This window comes from Anser cygnoides, chromosome 12 (genome assembly GCF_040182565.1).
Source record: "Anser cygnoides isolate HZ-2024a breed goose chromosome 12, Taihu_goose_T2T_genome, whole genome shotgun sequence".
Lineage (NCBI taxonomy): Eukaryota > Metazoa > Chordata > Aves > Anseriformes > Anatidae > Anser > Anser cygnoides.
The window spans coordinates 15125648-15149907 of NC_089884.1; the positions used below are offsets into that span (position 1 = coordinate 15125648).

Genomic DNA, 24260 nt, shown 5'->3' on the forward strand with positions numbered 1-24260 from the left:
AAGGATTCTGTTCAGATTTCAAAAAGCTAGAAATTCAGTATGATTTTAGCAGTCTTAGACCCACTTTTGTACAGATGCTGATACAGAGGTAGGATTTCTGAAATACAGTGTTCCTGTACCTAAAGTGAGCGACTGGAGCTGCTTCATGGGTAAGAGTCCTAAGGCAGGTGTTGAAACAAAACCCTAAACTCAAAACCTGAGTGCTCTTCTAGCTAGCAATTTGCAGTGCGCCAATTTATTAATGACTTCTTACCAGCATTGACATCCACTTGCAATTCAATCATTTTCATTTTGAAAAGCAGTAAAAGGACATTTAAAGGGTTGTTGTGACACTAACAGTGTCATGTTGCACAAAGAGGGCTCCCAGACTCAGGTGGCAGGGGCTAGCAGTTGCTAAAACTGGTCACTTGGTACATGAGGTTACAGAGACTTGGCTTAATGGGGTTCCTCCTGAACTGTCAGGCTTTTTCAGTTGCTGCTCTTGAAGGAGATGCCATTACAATTGTTAGTGGAATGGCTTGTGATCTGGGGAGAGATTTCAGTCCTTTAGTGTGCTTTATGTCTGGATTTGGCCCTATCCTTATTCTAAAATGTGGTTGGTTGTTCCCAGGTTGTGAAACTGAACCTTTGTACCCCTGATGTATAAGGGGGGCCTGTGTGCTTCAGGCATGTCTTCAGTGTGTCCTTGTTTTGAAGGAGACGAGTGGGCCTTGGGTCACTGTCAGTTACAAATTCTTCTACGCTGAGGAATTCTTTAGGGAGTGTTAAAGTGGAGATATTAAAGACCAATAAATCTAAATCTACCAGAAAGGAACTGGAAAAAGTACAGAGAGAAGGGATAGACAAAACAAGGACCAACCTATCAGGGAGCAAAACATTTGAAGACAAACTTCTACTTACACTCATGGGGACAAAAGCCATATTTGCCATCTGCATCAAAGTCTTTTGTTGTGGAACACCAGAGGAACCCATCGCTACGTCCTGCGTCTGTGCAGCTGTTGTATTCCTTACCATTGAACCAGAAGGGAAATTTGCAGTATTCACCATCTGCGTTTCCGTACTTCACTCTAACCACTGCAAAGAGAACAGATGCAATGGGGAAATTAGTCACCAACCAATATCAAAATTAGTCTCTGGACCCGTTTTTCTTTCCCTCATTATTTTTTTTTTCTGGAGAATACTGATACAGAAGTGTAGTATGGATTTCCGCTTTGAAATTCTGTATGCTGTTAGTCTCTCTATTGGCAAGATGATCATAGCTGAAATAATAACCAGTAATTTTGAGAGAATTACATAGATATTACTCATGGTGAAGTGTTAGAATGAACAGGCCTTAAAATCAGCCCAGAAAAATATATATGTTGTTACTATGGCAATGCGAACTTATAAACATGCTGTTAATACATTTAGTAATTTAGTCTCTTTGGTAATGTGGTCTAAAGTGTTCAGTATAGTTTGAAAGGTTCCAGTTGAGCATGAGCTTGACTATGCCTTGTGCCTCATAAACCACTTTGGTATTTGCAATTTGACTTGAACGAGATCTGCTGCGCTGGGGGATATGGTGGTAATGCAGGCACACCCAGGTCCCGGGTTTTATTTCCATTTGTCACACGTAAACACTTTTCTTAAGACTGCAGTACTGGTGCTCTAGCATACGTTACTGTACAAATAACTTGCTTATCTGTTGCACTTCTAGGAGCAGTAACTACTTAAGCAGTATATCCACTGATACAGAAAACAGTTTCCTCCTGTTCGTTGTTGTTCTGAGGCAGGAATCCAGTCCAGTTACTATAGACACCAGTTGAGGTTCTGCTAAAGTTAAAAGAAAGCCAAACAGAAGGAATTTGACTATTTTGGTATTAAAGTTCAATTATTTTTTTCGGTGGGAGGACAGCTGAGAAAACTAGATTTTGAAATGAAAGGTAAACATGAATTTTCATTCTTATTCTAAGATTTCCGATTTATTTTACACTAAGAGAATTATAATTAGTAATATATGATTGTGGTGAAGTTTAGGCAGAATAAAACAGGTTCCAAACTACTAATGCTTGGTCTTGTTTGTCTAGGTCAGGTGATGGTCTCTGGACTTCAGTTGCTTCATTGTAAAAGGCTATAGGCAACTGCCTGCTAAGGACTCTAGGAGTTGTTCTTAATCCACTCTGCATGAGGGATTTATATTTCATTTGTTTATGACAAATACCATGAGTATATACATTCTTATTCAGGTAGATGGTTCCATTTTTAAAGAATGGAGCCACAGTTTAAGTCATCATAAAGGGGAGGTCAGCAGAAAAGCACTGGATAGTCTGCCTCTTACAAGTGAACAAGGTATTGCCACCTGTGCACTGAAGCACTCAAAATCACAGTCCTGGCTTTGTAATTTTCCCACCCTTCGTTACGGTTAGGCAGCATCAGGCCTGTTATTAATTCAGTTTTTTCAAGGGGTAATGGTAGAGGAACAGAAAGGAACAGAAAGGGAAATCCTACAAAACAGTCAGGAATTACATAAGCATTTTGTAGAGAACAATTTAAATTGCATGAATTAATTTTCATTTGTAGGAATACTTTCCCCTAACATTTATTGACACGTCAGTGAAAACATTTTAGTGCAGTGCCTGAAGCAGCGCTAAAGCAGAGCAGTCAGCAGACCATACATTCTGAAGCATTTAAGTTTGGTACCTTGCCCCTCTCCAAGCGTCCACAGTTCATCATCATCAAAATGGGAGTCTCCTCCAATTCCTGGCCCCGGTGCGAAGGCATGAGCCAGGAGACCGTCTTTGCCATCAAACGGATAGCCATCGCCATGTTCTGCAGGAGAAAGCAGACAAAAAAAGCAATTTCTGATGACCTCAACTCTGTCAGAGTGTATACACAAACGATGATTATAATATGAACTTTCCCATCCAAGATAGCAGCAGAATATTCTAGTGAGTGGTATGGGCTGGGCTGGCAAGACTGAACCGGAAGAGTGGAAGCCAGTTCTTACGGAGAACATTAAGTGACACTCCTGCGGTTGTCAGAGCTGTTGTTTTATATATCACAAGTATTGTGGAAGGGACTCAAAGACCGAGAAGAGCAGTGAAATGTAGTACATTGAATGTACGACTGCATGCACACTGTTATTTCTCAATGGAGACTAGTAGGAGCTGTAAAATAAACATTGTGAACGAGAGAGATTTTTCGGAGGATTTGTTTTGGTCCCCAGCACAGACTTAAAAGTAAAGGCAGACCTCTTATTGCAGGTTGCTTTTGTCTCCTACGCCTCAGACTGCTGTGCTTTTTTCTTTGCACAAGATACTGACTATTTAAGCAGGAAAGCAAATCATCTGCATGTTTCTCAGCAGTGAGCGTCTGGAAAGCTAGCTCCTATTCAGCGCCCTGCTTCCTCTGAATGAGCCTATCCCTCTTCCACATCAACCACTCCGAGACTCGGGCTGCTCACAGGGCAACAACGTTTTAAGTAGCTCTCCTGTAATTGCACTGTAGGCTTTTCTTGGAAGTACACCGCATGTGGGCAAGGCAGGCTGGCAAGGGCATAACCCTGGTATTCATAGCTTTCCCACCGCAGTGACCTGTGCTTCAAAGCTGGCTGCCAGCATCTCCAGTTGCATCATTTCAGGCCTTTTGGTCTGATGGCTTGCCATTTAGCAGAATCCCTCAATACACAGGCCTGATTCTCTGCTCTGTTACACTGATTTCATGCTGCTGTCAGCCTCTTAATACTAGTTCAGTTCATTCATTTCAGTAGGCTAGTGTGTCAGTTGTCCAGGGAGTGAGATTTTGACATGAATTTAGATACTTCACTCCCATGCTTTGCTTGAAAATGAACAACGTTGGGGATGTCCCAACTCCTGTGAATCTGTAGGCAGTAAGGTGATAAGAATGAATGAATGTGGGAGAAATTCTCCCACTATTTCTGAGCTGAGTATAATCAGCAAGTACTGAAATCAGCAGGAACACTTCTGCTTTTGTAAGACTTCTTTCTTGTGAACCAAGCCAGCCTGGATGAGGATCTGAAGTTTTGGGTTCTGTACAGAATCTCTGAAGCTTTTGAGGTCAACTCATCAGTAGCTAAAGTAAAGAAAACCAACTTGAAATGGAGGCTTTTACAAAGAGCTCACTTATTCTTTGAACTGTTCACTTCACTTCCCAGGTCTACCTCCCAAGTGACTGGCTGTACAAGTATCTTCATTAGTATTAAAAATTCTATGACTGTCTGTAAGAAGCTAAAATGCCTCAGGTATGCACTGAACAGTTATGTATGCTCTTTCAGAAGAAACCAAAAATAATTGAGAAGGCATGTACAACTAAAATGAATCAAGTTGCTCATCAGCTGAGCAAAAACAAGAATTTAGCTTAAGATCCATGTTTTGAAATTTTTCAAGACCAAAGAATTTGTTGAAAGTCTTCAGTTTGCTATGCTAAAGAACAAAGACCAGCTATGGAGTTAAAATTGAAAGGCTCAAATCCATTTTTAAGGTCCCATACGTTAGGACCTCTGCCACTACTACTGGAAAACTGAGCATGGAGCTACAAATGAAGGCTATGATGGCATTTCATTCTCTTCTGTGGCGGGATGCCAGCTCACACCATCTGAAGATCTGTACCAATATTTCCCGTTTCTATTTCTGATTTGTAAATTTAAAAATAAAATGTTGCCCCTAGCAATTCTCTTTTGGAAAGATAAATATAGAATAAGGATATTGTATAAATATTTTTCTCTGACTCTCATATATAAAAGAAAAAAAGTGAAATTAGATCCTAGCCTGTGTAAGCCAAGTGCAAACTAGGACAAGGTTTGCCAGAAAGGCTCATGGGTACTACTTATTGAGGGTAAGTCATTCCAATACTAAGGATTAATGAAAGGAACAAAACCAAAAACATATGGAAAAACAGAAAAATATACCCCATCGGCCAAAATTAATCATAATGTCTGCTTCTCCATCGTGTATTCGGTTAAATCTCAGCGGTGTGACATCACTCCAGACTTGAAAGGCTCGGGCGAAGGCATCATCTACTGTCTCAGGATCCAAATCCGGGGTATAGCCTATAATCCTTCGAGGTAAAAGGAAGAGTTAAGAAACACACAAGCCTCCTCCCAGTATTTGTTGCTTACTGATCTTAATGCTGAACAGACTTAGAAACGGGTTAAGAGGTAACACTGCTCCATGTGAGGTCCGGACTTCATGCTGCTTCAGAGGCGTGTTTAGATGTGGCACTTACTATTTATTTTCCTTTGGAATCGACACAGCACCATGAATTATTTAGCCAGAGGCTGTGAAAGTTGCGTGGCATTGGCCATGCACAAAATATTCAGGGTTTTGCATCAGTGCTGGGGTGCTGGCAAGACAACACCTCGTGTTCTTTCATTTGGTTAGATGTGAGACTTACATTTTTGTGACCTACTTAATGAGCTCGCGGGTCATGCTCTCACTTTAGACATGAACATACCAGCGCATCCCTGATTCATAAGATTTAGCTGCCAGAAAAAAAGCTCAATATAATTCTGAAAGTCTCAAGACTGGATTGTTTTTTCTCTAGTAACAAGAAAAAAGCAGCCCTTCTCCCTCACCTTTGTAGCTAGCTATGTATTGTTTTATGCCAAGTGAATATTAAGTCTCCACCAGTACATTGGTTACACTGGTGGTAGGATATATGGGGAAGCACGAGGTTAAAGCATGTGGGATAAAGCCCTACACCTGACTTAAAAAAAGGGAAAACTCATAAATATGTTTTTTTTTTTTTTTAATATATATGTGCTGATTGGACTTATTAGTGCCTTGTATTACAGCCAGCTAACATCTGTGTAAAGAAAAGTTTCTAACCCTTTGCTGCTGTTGTGTGTAAGGGATGAAACTACTTTATGCGTAGGGATAACATTATCAGAAGAAGCATAGCAGCCATACGGAGCTGTGAGAGCTGCCACAGGTTTTTTTAAGCATTCATTAGGTGGTCACAGAATGCAGGATATGTTGAATCGTGACTCGTGAGGCAGCAGCACGCCAGGTCACGCACCTAAGACAAATTTGCTGTTCGTTCTCTCCTGCCAAAGGTTCTGTCCTGGACCACTTGAGCCAATGGGATGTTTTTATTATGGACTTCAGTAAGAGCTATATTGGTCCATAACCCTCTAGGGCAAGAGTTAGAAATGAAAATATGCCGAACCTATTGCAATAGGTTTGCTTTAAATCATTTCACCTGACCTCTAACTGCTGCTCACATCTATGTGCTTGGTCTGTGAGGCAATTTTGAGGCTGCTTAGATCCCCAAACAACTGTGTGATGGCACAGCCTTCTTTCATTGGGGCTGAAATCCCTTGCATTTGCCATAGTACAAGGTATGGAAACAGCGGATTAATTAAGCGTGGTGCTTTGCCAGGCTGTGGCAGTTGCCTGCATCTTAGCAATTAGAAATTTCTGTGTTCATAAACGGGCATTTTTAAACTCTTAGAAATAATGCACATAGTGGACACACTATTTTAATACTATATTGCCTAAGTTTTAATGCTATATTGCCTAGGTTTTCCTGTTCCTCGTGTTGTTAGATCATCTGTTTAATAACAAAAGATCTTAATTTTAAATTTAGGTAGCAGCGTTTGCTCCCTTTGTCGTCTCCTACTTTTTTCTCATTGGTTGGCTACTGAAGGTGAATTTCACTTCATTGGGTTCGTGATTGTTTACTACTGTAAGCTGATAAACAAACAATGCTTATTTTATTTTAAAGTTTATTTGAAGATCTCAATTTTTATGGCTGCTGAATGCGGAGGACTTTGTCCTCCTCCATGTCCTCTGCAGTCTGTAAGTCCTGCGGTCCCACCGAGCAGATGGGCAGGTAAGGTACTGCTGCTCTAGATCCCGTAGGATGCTTGCAGCAGAGCAGAGAAAACCAAAATCTCTTTAGTCCCAACCAGAACCGTAAAACTGAACTTTAGATGATTATTCCTTAACCTTTACAATTAGAAATTTCAATGTTTGCTCAAGCATCTAGGAGTTATCCAAACACAAGGAGATCATAATTCAAGGAATCCTCTGTAGGCTGCTAAACAACTCCCCCGCTTTGAAGTGCCTTGTTTGATCGCGTCTTAAAAGTGCTCTGGTTACGTATGAGCAACACCCCGCATCATCAGGCAGTACCTGTATGTTATGTGGTTCTTTTCCCATTTTGGCTTTCTTGGAAAGAAGTTGTAATTGGCCACATCTGGGTTACCACAGCGGGGTTTCTTCATTGTCTCAATTGTATTTTGATCCAAGTCTCCTGTTTCGGGCAGCCCAAAAAATTTCTGCATTTTCTTCAAGGTATCTTTCAGTACAAATAAATTGCAGTTGTCTTTTGGGCATCCGTAGTACTTATTCAGGTATTGCTTGAAGGGGGAAAAAAATAGGCACAGAACAAAGACTTTAAGATTCATAAAAGTGATAGGTAATCATTACAAATAAATACTGTGATTCCATGTTAGCTTTCCATCAGTAATTTGCAAGTTTTCTTTTCAAAATTACTATTAGTAACTGAGAGACCAGCAGAATTGCCTTAATTGACACAAACCATCCTTGATCACACAACATTGCTAATTAAGCAATCATTTTCACTTTTAGCTATCACCTTTACTTAATGAATTGCTTTATTAACAAGTAGAGCATAGAGCTTTAATGTAAAACTACAAAGTAAAAATGAGTTTATCTTTTTTGGTTTCTTTATGATGTATAAATCTGCTTACAGTTTTAGATTTGGTGTATTTTTTTTCTCTGGAAGACTCTGGATTATTGAGAAACTTGTCAAGTTAAGGTATCAATGCAATCACACAAATGAGAGCACATTAATTGAAAAGGAAAAAACCAACATTGTTTATTCAAACCACGTAGAGCTATTTGAATGTTGTGTATGTTTGGTTTTGAGTCAGCCATTGCAAAGACCTGAGGAAGAAAGGCTTTTGTAACATCTCAGTTGCCTGGACACAGTGGCCAAACAATATCTGCGTGCTTTAAAGACCATCGAGTGCTCCAGCAGATCATGGCTAGGCTGGGCCTTCTGGTGCATCTGTGATGACAGATGACAACATTTTCTCTCCTTAGAAAACGGTAGTCATAAAGCATCAAAAAGGCAGCACAAGTCCATTATTTTGATCTCTTCTCCAAAATAACATCCACCCAAGTCTTCCCTAGTTCCCATTTTGATTGGCAATCACCTGATTTAGTCACCTAATTAGGAGATGTAGCTCAGTTAAAAAAAAAAAAGAAAGAAATGATGCAAAGAGCAGGTGAGGCATCAGTTCATGCCTTTGAACCTCTGGAGGCACTTTGCAGACACACCGCTGTGGTTCCACTGTGGTTAAATCTGCCTCCTGTGATCTGCTGCCCCATCCCAGAGGGGCGGGGGGTCAGTCTGTTCCCTGGTAGCAGTTACAGTTAAGCAGCCTTATTTTTCAAATATGTGCTGATAAACCATGTATTTACATTAAACTAAACTGGAGATAGGCAGCTGTGGCCCTGAGTATCCATACGTGTTCCCCATCTTCCATGCAGTACACAAGTGAGCTCACACAAACAATTTAGGGTTTAGTAGTTTTTTCTCCTTAAATTCAGCGTTGACTGCCAGAATAACTGAACTTCTTCAGGCAGGGACCAACCCTGCAGGAATGTCTGGCAGCCTCTAGCACGTGGTCAAAGCTGCCATGAAAACATTGCCATTCCAAGTAACAGCGTGACCCCTCACACGAAGCAAACAAGAAAATTTCCACTTATATCTCCAGCAACTGTGTAAAATCCTTAATCAGCTCTATTCCTAACTGGAGAATAACAGATATGGCCAAACAACAGACTGCTGGCTGCTTAGAGGTGTTGGATTCAGCATTGGGATCCAAACTGAATTTGCAAAAACCTCTAGTTTAAGCTGCTGCCTTAGCTCGGACTGTTAGAAAGGCCAGCTCAGTCACGTTGTTCAGAATAGGTACAGCTTTAGATAGTTGAATGCACATCCTCACTGAAGAGTAGATAAATGGATTCAGGTGAAGATGCTAGTTTGGGAGCATCCCGAATAATAATTGCCTACTACCATCTAATAATTTTCATTCATAGAGTCCAAACAGCTTGACTAACAATCTGGCGTTGTAGGCTTTATCCAACAGAGTGAACTTTCCCATTCTCTTCTATGTGCACAGAGACTTCAGGAATTGCAGGCTGCAGTTTGGGGTTGCTATACTCTGTGCCTAGCTCTAAAGGGAGTGCTACAGCCATGTCCAATGGCAGGTGTTCCCAAACTGGTGTGAGGGCCTCCCACACTGGTGCTGAGCGAGGCACAGAGCTCAGGGATGCTGTGGCCGGTGATGCTGCTAGACAGAAAGGTTGCCAGTAAAACTGTTTGTAGGAGAGGAAGAAGCATCCTTCAGGTACTGTACCCAACATATTAACTACAAATCCAAGGCAGGAAAGAAACCCAAATAGATAAGGTAAAGGTGTATTTTCCAAAACTTTATCTGAAATATCATAGGGAATTATTTTTAACCAAGAAATCCAAGAAGCTTGACAGAATGACAGCACATGTGAATCCTTGTGATGTGAATTATTTCCAAGGGAATCCTTACTTTACGTCGTTAATTAATTGACTGAATTTCACCCAGAAGATGGGGGGGTAAGACCTCTACATCAGCAAAACATAGGAAAGGATATTTGATGACTGCAGTTGGTCAGGACATGGATTTTACCAACCTTTTCGTTAAGTCCTGGAGTACCTCATTCTATCCTGCCTAGGAAATGGCTCAGAGTTTACTCAGAAAAAGGATTTAATCAAGATATTACACCATTTCCTTCAGGACATCCTCTAGCCACCTCCTGACTAAGCACAGACTATGCTTAGTCTTTATGATTTTTATAACGACGTCTTCTGATGTGGTATTTCTCCATTGGGGGCTGCAGCACTGGCAAGTAATGGTTTCACCATTGCTGCCAGTAAGTCTCTGTCTGCTCAGAGTTAGTGGGGCCTAGTGGCCTTATGCGCAATGCACCAAGAACATGATCAAACAGACCCATTTAGAGCATCTGCTCCTATCCTGATTGTAACGTAGTTTTGATAGTTTTTTGTCTTATGCTTCTGTTTGTATCTGCCTATGATGTACCATGACATAGCACAGACTGTACATCAGAACTGAAGTTTACTGAAGAAACAGGATGCTGCTCTTGCCATTTTAGGTTTGCAAGCATGGTATAGAATGAAAAAAATAGAAAATGAGGCATGATAAAGAATTGTATTTGGTAGGATTCTAAATAACAAGCTAACCCCCTCTCAGTTTTTCCTAAAATGGAGATTTTAGTGAAGATGAGAAATGAACATAACCAGCTGTTCTATGAGGAGAGAATCCTGAAGGAAATGTAGTGTCTGTGTAAACCACATCTTGGCCTAGGCTGCAAAATTCAGTTTCCCCAGAGTCAGCAGGGAGCTGTGGTGATCAGGAATTTTGATCCAGCCCATTAATGAAACGGGGTCCAGCTGCAACATAGCAATTTGTGTCCCGATGCTGAGTGCTGGGGCTGTGCGGGTGGAGGGGGTGAGAGAAAGGCAGCCAGTGAGCTTTACCCAGGGACACTACCAGAAAGACAAAGAAGAACTGCAGTGTTAAAGCAGCTTGTAATTTTCCTCTGAGTACACATAATAAATAGGTTGTTTGAAAGAAACAGAGATGAGGGGAGATGTGGATTGCTGTTATTGAATAAAAGCCTGACTGTGTCTAAGAACATAGATTATTTCAGGGTGGTTAAATTACCATTAGACATGTCTGACCCCACTCTCCTCTACCACGCATGCTGCCCCCCATCCTCGGCTGCCATGCTGCCAAGACAAAAGCCTGGGTGAATGTGTTTAGTTACAGGCTGAGGAGTGCCCCTTTTGGGGCTGTTTTGTCTGTTTTTCCAAAACTTTCCACGGCAGCCCCCATCTGGAAAGTCTCTCTATCCTCCCCCAGACCTTCTTTAACCTGGCAAGCTTTCCCAGGATGCACACCAGCTCCTCAAGAAAAGTGACCAACGTTCAAGCCTCTATATACTAAAATAAGGAGAATTTATCTCAATCTTCCTTAATATTGAATTGTTGCTGAAGAAGAGAGATATCTATAATTTACATGCTAAAATAAGGTTAATCCATCTCAATCTCCCCTTAAATGGACTTTCCCATAATGTCACTTTTATGAAGGTCCACAGGGCTAAAATCAGGTTAGAATAAAATGCTGTAGAGTTATAGCTATAATTTGCTAATGTCACTTTCAAAAATCCACATTCTTTTTTTTTTTTTTTTGTTCCACATTGAATTGGAAAAGACTATTTCTTTAAATGTCTGAGTTTTTTTGTTTTTTGAAGTCAGAAGCAGTCATGATGGCTTCTGAAACTCGAGCCAGCTTTCAATTGTAATTGTCCCTTAAAGCTGTTTATGCAATGCACAGCAAACAATCTGAAAGCAGAGTCCTGAGAGCTGGATGATGCATGCATTAAGCCCAGGTTTACATAAGTGAGTCGCAACAGCCCTCCATTCTGTTTGATTTAAGTCAAAAATCAGACATTTCTATTTGCTCTTTTCCCTTCTTACCCTTGGAATCTGTTGATTACAGCCGTGATGATTTAATGACATTATTTTGTACATTCTATGTTCAGACTTAAGGAAAAAAAAAAGACTTTCTTTGCTGTCTTTAAAATTTTTAAGAGAGGAAACATTATTTGGCTCTAGTTTTCCCTTCTGAAAGCTGATATCTTTGCTCGCTAGCAAGCGCTTCCAGAGACTCTAGAGAGAGAATGCTGCAGTCATTTCCTAGCCCCAGCTGAAAGAAGAAAGAAACATCTGCTTATGAAACAACTATATAAATCTGAAGCAAAGATGAAACCAACACTTACCACTGCTAGTTCTTTGTCTGTTTTTGGAGTGCTGTCTCCCGGAAACTTAATGATTGGTGACGGTGCAGCTAAAGTTTTGTTAAAAAGATACACTTGGATTAATAGGACTTTAAAAACGAAGCCAAAGACAATGTGAGTCTTCATTCTGCCTAAACTTGTGCTATGCTCTTTGGAAAAAGCTTTTTCCCGACTGGCTGTCAGTTACTTTAGCTGCACAGTACACCAGTTGCTTATCTGCACATCTTAACTCTCTGCACCGTTTTCTCTTTTGCTTGCTCTAGCAATTCCTTTGTATGTTTAAAACATCCAGATGCGCAGTCTCAAGCTACCACAAGAGGAAGTCTGAAAACTAGTGGAAACATGAGAAAAGGCAGTTACCAGATGTGATTGCTGTGATTTTAAGGTAGCAACAGGCAGATACTTATTACTCCTGAAAGAGGCACATTTTTTCCTCATTTGCATGTATGAGAGCAGTTAGTAATGCAAGAGAGCAGCAAAAGGCGAGACCATACTTCATATTGAAGTGTCCAATGTAAACCTTAAATTTAAAAAAAAGACGACACTAAACATTATTTTCCTGCCTAAGTATTTGCATTATTTTTAGCCTATTTTCTTGCCACAGACATCACAACCTGCCTTAGCCATATATGTGGTTACGCTCCTACCCTTCAGTAACCGCTTGGATCACGTACTTCGAGGCAGCCCCTGCATGGAGCGGTGCGAGGCTTCTCGTTCCCCTCCTGCTGCACAAACCCCAGGTCTGTGTGCGTGGGGCTCACTGGCATGGGGCACCGGCATCGCTCTCTCCCTGCTCGGTGCAGAACATGGGTGCTGAGCTCTGGGTGAGACTCTTGGGGCTGGATTGGTGCGGTGTTTGTAGACAGCTCGAGGCTTTGCCACCATGTGCATGGCAGGTAACCTTTGACTCTCTGTGGGGTAAGAGAGAATCAGGCAATTTCTGCAATTAGAAATTGTGCTCAACAGCCGGTGTCGGGAGAATCGTGCAAAATTCAGGGCTTGTGCCGTGAGTTTGGTCCCTTGGTGCAGCTGCCTTCATCTGAAATTTTGGTGCAAGTATTGCCATTGTCATGGCTAAGCTTCTTACTCTGTCCTTCATGATATCGCCAGAATGGAGGTGTTATTACAAGCTAAATGTTATTTTAGCTGAATATCCTCAGTCCTAGGGGCTTTCCTCGTGACTTTTTAAGATGGGAGGCTGGCAATTCTGCATGAACGCAAACTGTGTTCTGGGCAGCCAACTGGCACAGAACAGTTCCTATTAAACGGAAGTCAAGCCACCAGGGTTCCTCTGAGCCCTATGTCAGCAAGGCTGCGGCACCTTTCCCCTGAATGTTGCTAAACGAAATGTATCTGGATACGACGATCTCTACCAAGTAGGGCTCTTAATGAAAAGGAAATATTTTGCTGGCGTTCGGTTATGTATTAGTAATACTTTGAGATTTGATATTGACAGTTCTTCGACTTAACTAATACCAAGATGTTCTGCCAGCTGCAGCCCATCACCTGCAAACCAAATGATCAGTTTCAAGCTGGGGGCCAGGCAGTTCAGGGAGAAGCATTCCCAGGAGCTTTTGCTGCCCATGCAGTTCTGGTGAAAAGCAGGCACTGCAGTTGTACGTACTGCCACTGGCTGAACCAGCCGTGGGAAGCAGCACGTAACGCTCGAGGGAGAAGAAGGAGCTGCAGGAACTTTGAACACGAGTGGGGCTCTCTTTGTAAGCAGGTAGCTCTCCCACCCTTCACATATGATCCTAAAAGTACTTGAGTTACAGTGAACAACTTTCCCCTAACGGTTCAGCTTTGAAATTACATCCTCTTCTTTTCTAAGCATTGCCTTAATAAATGGCAGTTCTGAAAATGTGATCACGTTTTTCCACAGCCCTGCTTTTTGTTGTGGGGAACAGTTCTCCTGCCTTGTTTGTGATGACAGCTCCTATTTGGGTCTGGCTACACAAAACTGCAAGAGAGCAAAAGCTAGGAAAGACTCACTAGATGTGCCAAGTTACTCTTATCTTATCCTTAATGAAGCAAGTAAAAATATTGCGTGCTATGCTGCAAGGCTCTGCAGTTATCTCTGCTGCAGGGTAGGTCGAGGGCTGCTGTAAATCTTAAAGCATACAAACCACGTCATTTTTGTAGGAATTTTCATGTCTTTTAAGATGGCTTAGTAGCTTTCACTTTGAAGGGTACTGCAGCGAAGCCATTTAAAGCCAAATGTGTCCTGGCACTTTCCCCTTGTGCTTCTAGGCCTCACTGAAGTCTCATGAATGCTCAGACATTCTCCACATGTCCTGATGAGTGAAGAATCAGAAATGGATGAGGAAACTTGTGAATGGGCTGTGAGATCCCTGCAGCTTGAGAATCTTGCTGTATTTAGTTTCTTATCTTTGCCGGCAGTAGGTGTAGTTTAAACACATTTTCTCAAACGCATTTTCTCAAAAAATCAGCAACAGATATGGATCTGCTGTGGAACATTGTTTTTCACCTTCAATTGGGGTTTGCTGGCAAACTGCTTTCCTGGGACGGCTTCAGCTGGCGAGCAGTTAAGCGAGTTATGTGCAATTAGGAAGCATAATGCATGATGGAATACTGGATTTATGGGCGCTGGGGTGAACCCAGATATTGACTGTTCCCTGAAAGGTGGTGTCATCCATTATCACATGAGATCAGTAGCAATTTATGAGATCCTAGCCAAGAGTAGAAGTCCTAGCATTATATGACTAAGTTCAGGATAAAATATTTCTTGTTTCCTTACACTTCTCTTTGAGTTCCATAGTACCATCCTGTTCTCAGAGGGCTATGGAGGTGATGTTTTTTTCAGGCGAGGACTGCAGCGGTGCTAAATCCTGGGAGCAGGGAGCTCCTGCTGCTCTCGGGCCTCAGGGCTGCCTTTGTTTTGAGCCCGCAATCGGGCTGGATGACTTCCAGGGTCTTTACAGCCTGAATTACTCCATGGTCCTACCAGTCTGCTGAATTTGAAATGGCATGCTATGGTGTGTTTTCTGTTCTCAGATAAGGTCAAAACCAGGGAGGAACACCTGAGTTGATGTATTCTGATATTTACAGACGTACAGTTTGACTGCTGTTAACGTTTACTTCATAAATGCTCCTTGTCATTCCAAGCTCTGAAGAGATTTCCTTTTATGCTGGCTGGCAGTTAGTGAGCTGATTCCTGGAAGTTAAAAGGAAGGGGAAAACAATAAAAAGCCAATGAAGAGGCAGAATAATAAGACCCCCTGAGAAGGTAACATAAGGCCCTCTACCTGCTTCATGGAAGAGCTGGGTCATCTCTTGCCTTAATACTCGATCTGCAAGATACTTTTGTCTATGCACAGAGTTGCTACCTCTGGATTAGCTACAGAGAGCGAACACAGTTATAAGCACATCTAGAACCTTTATGTGTTTCTGGAAAAAAATCATTTCAATGTTGCACATAACTTCCACATTAGGTAAGACATTTATGCAATATACACATTAATTTATCTCTCCTGAGTCATAGAGAGCCACTCTCCAGTTATTGTGTTTGTTTCAGGTCAGAACCACTCCATGCTGAGGTTTTAAAACCATCTACTTTATAAGTAAGATGCCAGATTTGCTTTCTGAGTGCCTACTTTCATTCATTAATAGGAACTGTATGGCAGAAACCACACATTCTGAGATGTCAAATGCCTCTTTTGAGGACATACTTCAGTAATAATAGTAAAAAGGGAATCATGATGTCTTGTGTTATTGAGCCATAAGCTACATATCTTAGTAGATCTGGCTGTGATAAGAGACACATGAGTATGCATTAACATGCTGCTTTTATCAAAGGATTTTTCTGTTTCCAGAAAATTATTTTTTTAAATGTTTCAGGAGCACTCAGCAGTTTCAGGATTAGACTTCAGATGGTGTCCTGGGTAATTTGCTGACAGAGTAGTCAACCCTCTAGAAATACACTGTAGCAATTCCTCCTGTCACTAATTCCAAAATTATATCAAAAGCTGATGATTTCCTAGTGGTTTCAGAGCAGACATTAGGCAGAGTGTCAGTGAGCACAGTCCATGGGAGGATGATGGATTTATTCTTAGTGGCTTTTTCATTATTCATAGTGGGTTTTTATGTTTTAAATTGCTTCTTGCCACATGTCTGACTTGTAGGGTGCTGCAGTAGAAAGTTGCAAAGTTCCCGTGGTGGTGCCAGCGTGAAGCCCCCCAGCCTGAACCCGGGGCACACACAGCTCATTTTCATTTTTCATATTCGCTGCTATTTCCTACTACTACCTCTGCTGAAGACAAACCATCTATGCAGGTGGTGGTGTTAATATACAAAGGGAATACATTCTTCTGGTGTTTTGCACAGGGAAGGCACTGAGCTCCAAGCACCTGCCATTCTGCACCTGGAAAAGGAGTGGGGGGTGCCAGCTGCAGTTGGCTGATGGAGACAAGTGGCCGTGTAGGAACAGAGAAAGACATAATACTAGCAGTTTGTCTGTTTTAGTCAAGTTGTCTCCAGAAAGCAGTGGTTAGTCACAGCAGCGTCCATTTGAGTTTAAAGGGATTAGTAACTTCAGCAAGAACTCATTTATACTGCAGCCAAGTGAGCTCCTCTAAGACACATACGGTGAAGAGTTGATCCTAACAGAGCGTAAGCCTTAAACATCCACATCATTTATTATCTGGATGTGCTTTCTGCCTGCTCAACGGCTGGCTCAACCCGTGATCCAATTCACCGTATCTGACCACCACATGAGGGAGTCTTTAAACTTGGGAAATCAGTGCCTGCGTGTGTGTGCTTGCATGGACCGGGGAGCACGGAAGAACGTACAAAGGGTCAGCAGTTGGTACCAGATGTGATTTTCAGCATTTAAGGTAGCAATTACATTTTTGCTTTTGTTTCTCTCATCCCTTCCGTTCTGGGAAGTTAGGTCCTAAGGACGTGAAGTTCCTTTGACACATGGATTTAGTTTGTTAGCTTGCTGCTAAATTAGAAATGAATTTTTAGTAAATCCGTTACCTCAGGACAAGGCGTTTTTCACTGCATTTGTTCATTATGCTTCTGCCTGAACCAGAAATTCCTGCTTGGGACCTCAGCTGGTGTTAACTGGCATTGCAAAGCTTCTGTCGGGTTGATTAGTTCAGTGGAAACATGCTGAACTACTTTGGTCAAAACCCAAGTTTACCTGTGTCACCCATACAAACTTCTATGTGCCTACTTAGCACTGCCAGCTATCCTTGAGAAGGGTTAAAATGGCAGCTCCTTGGGTAAATTCCACTCTTGTCCCTGCACATTTTCCTGGTGTACTTCTGGCATGTTTTGATTACTTCTATTTTAAGTACCTGGTAGGATGAAGGGACATCTAGTGAGCTTTGAATCAAGACCGAAGTCCTGATGCTGCAGTATTTGCTTAAGTTTGGTTAAGTTGGTGTGATCATAAGTAGCACTGGGAATGGGTCCTGGCGTCCATATTGACGCTGGCTTGTTGTTCGTAGAGAGCTACATAATTCCTGCTGCTTGAATTTCAGAGAGAGCCCCCAAGGAGCACCTCGCCAAGTGACCCAATTACCAAGTTCCACGAAGGTGCACGTTACCTACAAACAGTGCCACGCCAAAGCTGGGCTGTTCCCCACTGTACATGTGTTCATGGCCGAGATCTTTGTTGGAACAACCCCGAACAGGTCAGAATAATGGTTCTGCTAGCTTTGCTGCTGCTGTCGAGCAGCCGCTTGTTGATAGGCACTGTACATCTCACTTGTCATTATAACACTAGGATTCAGACACCGAGGGGCCTTAATTAATGACTTTGAAGATCTGGTCTTTTATAATTCATGACAGAACTTTAATTAAAATCAAATATATAGCAGTTGAACTAGCAAAGGATTTAAAGTGCACAATCTTTGATGGAGAAAGTGATTCCCTCTGACCACTAGCGCTGTATGCTGAATGCAAATTCCATTTCATTACAGCACTCAGAGAACAGAATGAGCTTTTTTCGAAACAGAGAGGTCCCTGTTGTTATAGACTCTGGAAAATGGTAAGGCCAAGGGGCCTGTAGTCATTTGATTTCCCCCTCCTTGCCCCCCTTTTCTCTTTCTAAAATCCTCATATATTTTACATGTCTGTATTAGTCGAAAAAAAAGGGACAGAAATTTGTATAATGCTTACATTCTCCTTGTTTATACAGATGGCGTGTAAAAATGCTGTGTATGGATCAGGTACGCACTCTAGGACTCTTGTGAAGGCAACGAGTGAATTCTTATTGCACATAAAGGGAAACTGAACCACCATTTTTAGCCAGAGTGAAGGGGAAATTAATGTATTTTTGAAAAATTCAGCATAGTGCAGTGATTGATTATATTTTTTTCTGGCCTATGTTATGTTAGCTGAACTTAGGCAAATATGTAACAGAATACATTCCACTAGATCATAAGTAGTGCCGCGGAATGTGGTTTTCTTATGGCAATTTAATTTGTTTCAATTTGGTCTTACTGTGTACTGTGATTCACCTGAACTTCGTATCAAGTATGTTTTATCTAGGGGACATACACTGCTGTCCCGTTACTGCAGTGAAGTTTTTTGAATGGACTTGTTTGTCTTGTTGTTTTCTCCGCCTTCTTAGGGTAAAAATTCAGAGAACATTTGTGGCTTTGATTTTATAGTTGTAGGATTGTGTTTTAAGGATTATTGTCTGGTCTACTAAGGGGTGGACCTTCCTTTGGGGTTGCTGAGTTTCCCCATCCTGTGTATGGAGGCCAATCCACGATCTTACCTTCAGAAACAAGAAACCTAAACTACCTGTTACATATACGAAAGCTAATAGGCTGAACAGAATTTACAGCTGAGTAGATTTAAGGGAAATTGATCAATAAGTCACATCAGGATATTTCACAGAAGAAATTGCCTTGAGAGATGAATAATGGAAAAGGTAGCATTTGAATAAGTTAGTCACTGCAAGCTGGTGAAAATGCAGAAATTACTGGCTATGGAAACGTTTTAACAGTAGGAAACTACAATTCACAAATAATTTTTCAACAGTTGATAAAAAAATTGCGTTTAATATATTTTGAACGTAATTCAAACATCTCTAGTTGACATCTTTACAGCGGCAATAATTTCTGTTATAAATACCAAAATAGAAATAAATCTTACAAGCTAACTTCCCTGGAAAGGCAAAGGTACCTGATTTCCTCAGTGGTTGTTCCTAGTAATGTTGCAAAAATGTGGTCAGTTTTATATTACTGACTTCTCACACAGTAATTCAACCTGCTGCTATAACTGCAGGTTGTGTACTGTTAAATCCTGGGCACAACTGGGGGGAAAAGACTTACCTGGAGTTTTTCTTTGGGTTGTATCAGCAGCTTGCTGTGTTAAAGTACGTGTAATCCAACTGCAGCTTATTTACTGATGGAGCAGCATTTCGTGGCATCATGTTAGAAAAACTTTGGGTTGCTTTCAGATGAGATATGCAGAAGTGTGCTCGGTGTCTATACCAAGGCTGTTTGGGCAGCTGCAGGCACTGCACATGTTGCAGGGGCTGGCTGAACAGGCTGGTAAGTAAACCATGGATTTTATTTAGCCAACCAAGGCTCATGGATTTTATTTGGCGACTTACTTTCTGGTATTATTAGGCATCAAGGTCAGCTTATTTTCCTTTAACAAGACTGCTAGGTCGTTGGTCCATCACAGAGCGCTCAGGAGCAGCACCACAACCTCAGAGACACCAAAAAGGAGAAAAAACAAGGGACCAGTGGGAATCCCAAAAGGGAGAAGTGAGGGAAGTCTAACAGCCCTGTCTGCTTACAAGGCGGGTATTGAGTTCAAAGGAAACCTCCATCAGGCAACAGCCTGCACCAGCGGCACCACCTGCCTGTCCCTCAGCCTTCTGCACACCCCTTAATGCGGGAAGTGAATAAAGGCAGCATTTTAATGGGCAGCGGGAATGTTGCTGCAAAGGGATTGAATTCCAACTTTTTGTCTTTTAACGTTTTTATTACTCTTCCTATGCTTTTTATGGGCTGTTAATTTCTTTCATGCTTGACCATTATTAATACAGGCCAAATAAATGGCTAAACTACTTCCAGAGGCAACTTGATGGGCCATAGAGGATGTCTACATTTTCCTGTCAGGGAGACTGATCCTAGGGCCATTTGCACAGGTTTGATGCTGTGTTTTGTTCCTTATTTTAAGGTAATATTAAATATTGCTGCTACTGCTCCACACAAAATCTGGATCACATTTTTCTGTGTTTAGAAAGAGCAAAGTGCTTAAGGTTTTACTCTGCGATCTAAATGGAAAATTTATTTTGTTTTTATTTCTTCTGGGTCCCCCCCTCCCCCCCACCATGATGTCATATACAAGGCTTTGTATCAGCAGTTATGATCATAAGTAAATCAATATGTGTTTTCTGAGGAAAGTAAAATAAGCAGTAGGAACTTCTGTGTGCTATGATGGATTAAAAGGCATTACTGAAAGCAGGCCGTCCTCTATGCTGGCGTGGCAGTGTTACTAAGTTTTCTTTATTTTTTGTTATTTTTTAATCAGTATTACCATCATTGATGGAGTCATCTTCCTGTTCCAGGAAGGGATATGCTTCAAAATCCAGCAAGTCCTCTCACTTTCAGCTCTTCACACTGGGAGGCTCTGCAGCCTCAGCAGTCCGAGTTGATTCTCTTCTACTCCTTATCTCCTCAAGAGCTTTGGGTAGGGCAGTCCCCGGGTCACCTGGGCTGAGACATGATGTTTTACTGCCAATACTGGTTTCATTCTGGGTGCTGCTTTACTGAGCTTTTATCCACTCCTCTGGTGCTTGTGCCTGCCCTCTGCAAAGCTCTGTCAAGTAACTTGCGGATCAGAAGTCTGTAACCTTTAAAAAAACAACTTTGTGTTCTCAGGGGGAAGGTTGGACATTTAGGCTTCTTTTGGGAATGAAATAAGACTATTTATTTTGGTCTACAGATATCTCATCAATTAAGACAAGAAGCTTTTTTACACCATTGGTCTGAGACCCAGTCCTCCCTTTTCCCCAAACCCTTTTGGAGCACAGTGACACTCATATTTGCTGCTGGGGGTCGTGCATAAGGTAATCTGGAATATATTTCTTAGAGAACTGATCCAATGCCTTTTGTGAAGACAGAATTTATTTTTTGCTCAACTTAATGATACCTGAGTTTGGGGGAAAGAGGGCTCTTCTGTTGTCCCAGCTTCTCAAATGCCTTATTAGGTTTTGCACTGTGTCCATTGGAGATTTTTGCACATGAGCTCTTCCATTTTTTTGCTCCAAAGAGAACAGACCCAGTTTTCCTCCCAGAATTCACTCTTTCAAGGAACAGTTGCATTTATGTTGCTTACTATGATTTACTTCTATAGTGCTTTGTGCTAAGCTATTTCATAGATACAATAGCTTGTAAGTACAGAAACTTCCATTTTTGTTTGATTTACTTAAGCTCCTCAAGTTTGCGTTTCCAGTAAAGCTGATGAAATAGTTGCAAGATGCTCTTTAAGGCTTCCCAGTACTGTGTATGGAGCTGGGGCTTGTCATGTCTCAGGATTTCGGAGTTCTGATATGGGGGAAAAAAATGGAAGATCATCCTCAGCCTTCTGGATTTAATTCTAATCAAGGAAACCTATTTATATTGAAGTCAGATGAAATTCTAATAATCTGTAATGTTGCAGATTACAAGATGCTGCCCTCATCACAGTGAATCTCTGACTTAATACAGTGTTTCAGGAAAACAAGTCTTAGCTTTGTTTACACTGCTTTCAGTTTTATTGCAGTTATCACGAGAACTGATTCATGGCGATCTTTTGTTATTAATGAGAATATACAGATCTGAATCAACAAAATATGCATGGATATGGCTTATTTCAGTGCATGTCTCTAGTGCATGTCTCTCTCGTTCATTTTTTGATTGTTTTACACAACAGTAATACTTGTTTTTCTTACATGCAGGCAGCAGAAAAGGCCAAATACATTGGTGTATTTAATTCTCCTAGTTCTAGGAAATGCAGCACAACAGATATAACTGTGAAAGAAAACCCCAACTCTGGTAAGGGTGGTGAAGGGAAGAATCTGTCTCTTCCCTCAAACTTTTTTAGCAAGCTGTAACAGGGAATACTGCAGCTCTAGGGGAAGAATCAAGACTTTGATGGACTGGAAATTTGGTTATTTATTTTCTTATCTTTTTTTTTTTTTTTTAAACCTATATTTGCCAGTTGCTATGCCATGTCCATCCTTGTGGGATGGTAACCAAATTATTAACAGTTTATTCAAGATTTGGAACTTTTTGCAAATCACAGGGTCTGACTGCCAAAGGCACTTTATTCTTACGGCCTCAATTTGACAAAGCACTTGGGTACTTGTTTGTACTCAATAGTCATGTGAAACAAAAGAGATCAGTCATATATTTAAATGCTGGATTGTATTGTATTTGCTGGGAGAAAATTAAATGCATTTATCATTGCAAAGGATGCAAATTCTCTACTGTCAACATCTAATGGGCTGAAGTTCAGTCAAAAGAATAGCACTGCTCATAAACAGTGTGAAGAGCAAAGCAGGCGGAATGGCAAGAAGAATATTTAATACTTCCAAAGCACCTTTCACCCAATGAGTTCACATTGCTGTATGCATAAAAATGATCAACATTTCAACACCTCCGTGAACTAAGCTGAATATCTCCTTTCTCGGATGGGAGAGTCAAAGTACAAAGACTTTGAATGATTTATCTGCATCAATTGGTAGCAGAGCTAAGAATCAAATCTTGGTTTGACTCAATCTGCCAGGGTGTTACTGCTCATCCCATCTCTTCAGTCATTTATACTGTATGGAAGTGACAAGCTCTGTCATTCAGTGGATAAAAATATTTTAAAAATACGATTTCAGTACAGCTCTTACCATTCTCCAAGTGTTTTGTTTTGTTTTAATAAGAAGTTTGCCTTTTCCGCTCCCATAGCACCAAGCAGTGGATTTAAATTTTTATTGCGTTCATTCTGGTTTTTGCTTTGGCTGAGCACTAAGTTTGGACTGGTCAAGTCAACTTGTCCAGTGGTAGTACACTGCTAAAAGAAATGTGTGAGTGGGCAAGACTTTGGAAAGCCATTCCCCTCTTACGGCTGTATAATACTGGCTGCCAAGTCTAAAGGTGCTAAAGGTGCTCCTCTCTCCCCTCTGTAAGTCTGGGGGTGGATTTTTGACAGTTGTTTTTGTGTAGAAAATACTACTAAAAATAATTCTGTTCTCCTTATGTAGTAAACTCTGCTATTTTTATTTCCTAAGGAAAAACGCATAACTAAGAACCCCGACATTATGAGTTCTTCACAACACAGATCTTCACATTTTGACCAAGAACTTTCCAAGTGTGGTGGAACAGAATTATGGTCCTTGCAGCCCTGTTGGTGGGCTCTTCTTTTCGGAGGCCTCGGAAGGTTGGCCATCCATTTCTCTGGAGAGCTGGACAGGGTCCCTTCCTTTATAGACTTTGATTGTGTTAAGGTTTAAGATTTCCATTATATAGAAACCAGATGCTAGTCTTAGTCCAGCTGTCTCTGACACACCGTCCGCATGCATATCCCACTTCTCGTTCATATGCCACAAGTAACTTCTTCTGAAATGCTATAACAGTGAGGGAACTGGCTGTAAAGCAGCAGCACTCACCCTCACAGACCTGCTCCCCAGATGTCCGACATATCTGCTTACTTAACGGGGATGAGCTTTTATTGTTGCTAACAATTAAGGGGCAATAGAGTTGTGGGAAAGTGAGCTGTTTTTCTGCTCTGTCTGGCACATCAACAGCATCACTCTCAGGTAGATTTCAGTTACCAGATTTTTATTATTGGTGATGATACTCGAGCTCTTAGGATCGGACTTCAGATTCCAGGTTACGTTTGAGGAGCTGGCAGCATGAAGAAGGAAAAAAAAAACGAGAAAAGAAAATGGCTTGCTTTGTAAATTGAGTAGACTTAGCCTGGAAGACATCGAGAGACACTAATGGTTCATTAAAGCACATTTCCATTTTTAAGTTCAAACAGAGTTTGGAGGGGAGAAAAAAAGAGTTGCTAATGGTGATTGTGGGGAAAAAAAGGTCAAGGTATGAGAGAAACCATGATGGACAGTCCACCATGCCCTTACTCTGTTAGCTGTTTTATGATGTGTTGTTTTTGTTGTTGCAAAGGTCACGGTACAGAAGAATTCAGAGCAGTTGTTTCTGAGAGTTTGGTCTGAATGGGGTGCACCAGCTGTAATGCATCTGAGCTGCTGTGGCCCAGCCACTGGGGTGTTGGTGATGAGTCAAGTCAAAGGCACTTGCTGAAGGGTTGTCAAGGTGAGCCAGGGGCCTTCCACTCCATAAGACAGCCACATCCCAGTTTTCTAAACAACCTGTACTTACTGTTTTG

The 24260-nt window shown here is 41.4% G+C and overlaps 1 protein-coding gene across 1 annotated transcript in view; it reads right to left on the reverse strand.

The window, feature by feature from the left end:
• MMP2 (matrix metallopeptidase 2) overlaps positions 1–12198 on the reverse strand; it is a 35858-nt gene extending 23660 nt beyond the window's left edge. The window contains exons 1-5 of the mRNA XM_013192370.3: positions 11871–12198; positions 7134–7360; positions 4907–5055; positions 2680–2808; positions 901–1074 (exon numbers count right to left, since the gene is read on the reverse strand). Of these exons, the coding sequence (XP_013047824.1) occupies positions 901–1074; positions 2680–2808; positions 4907–5055; positions 7134–7360; positions 11871–12014 (823 nt within the window). The 5' untranslated portion in view covers positions 12015–12198. The remainder of the gene's footprint in view (positions 1–900; positions 1075–2679; positions 2809–4906; positions 5056–7133; positions 7361–11870) is intronic.
• Between the last annotated feature and the right edge of the window lie 12062 nt (positions 12199–24260).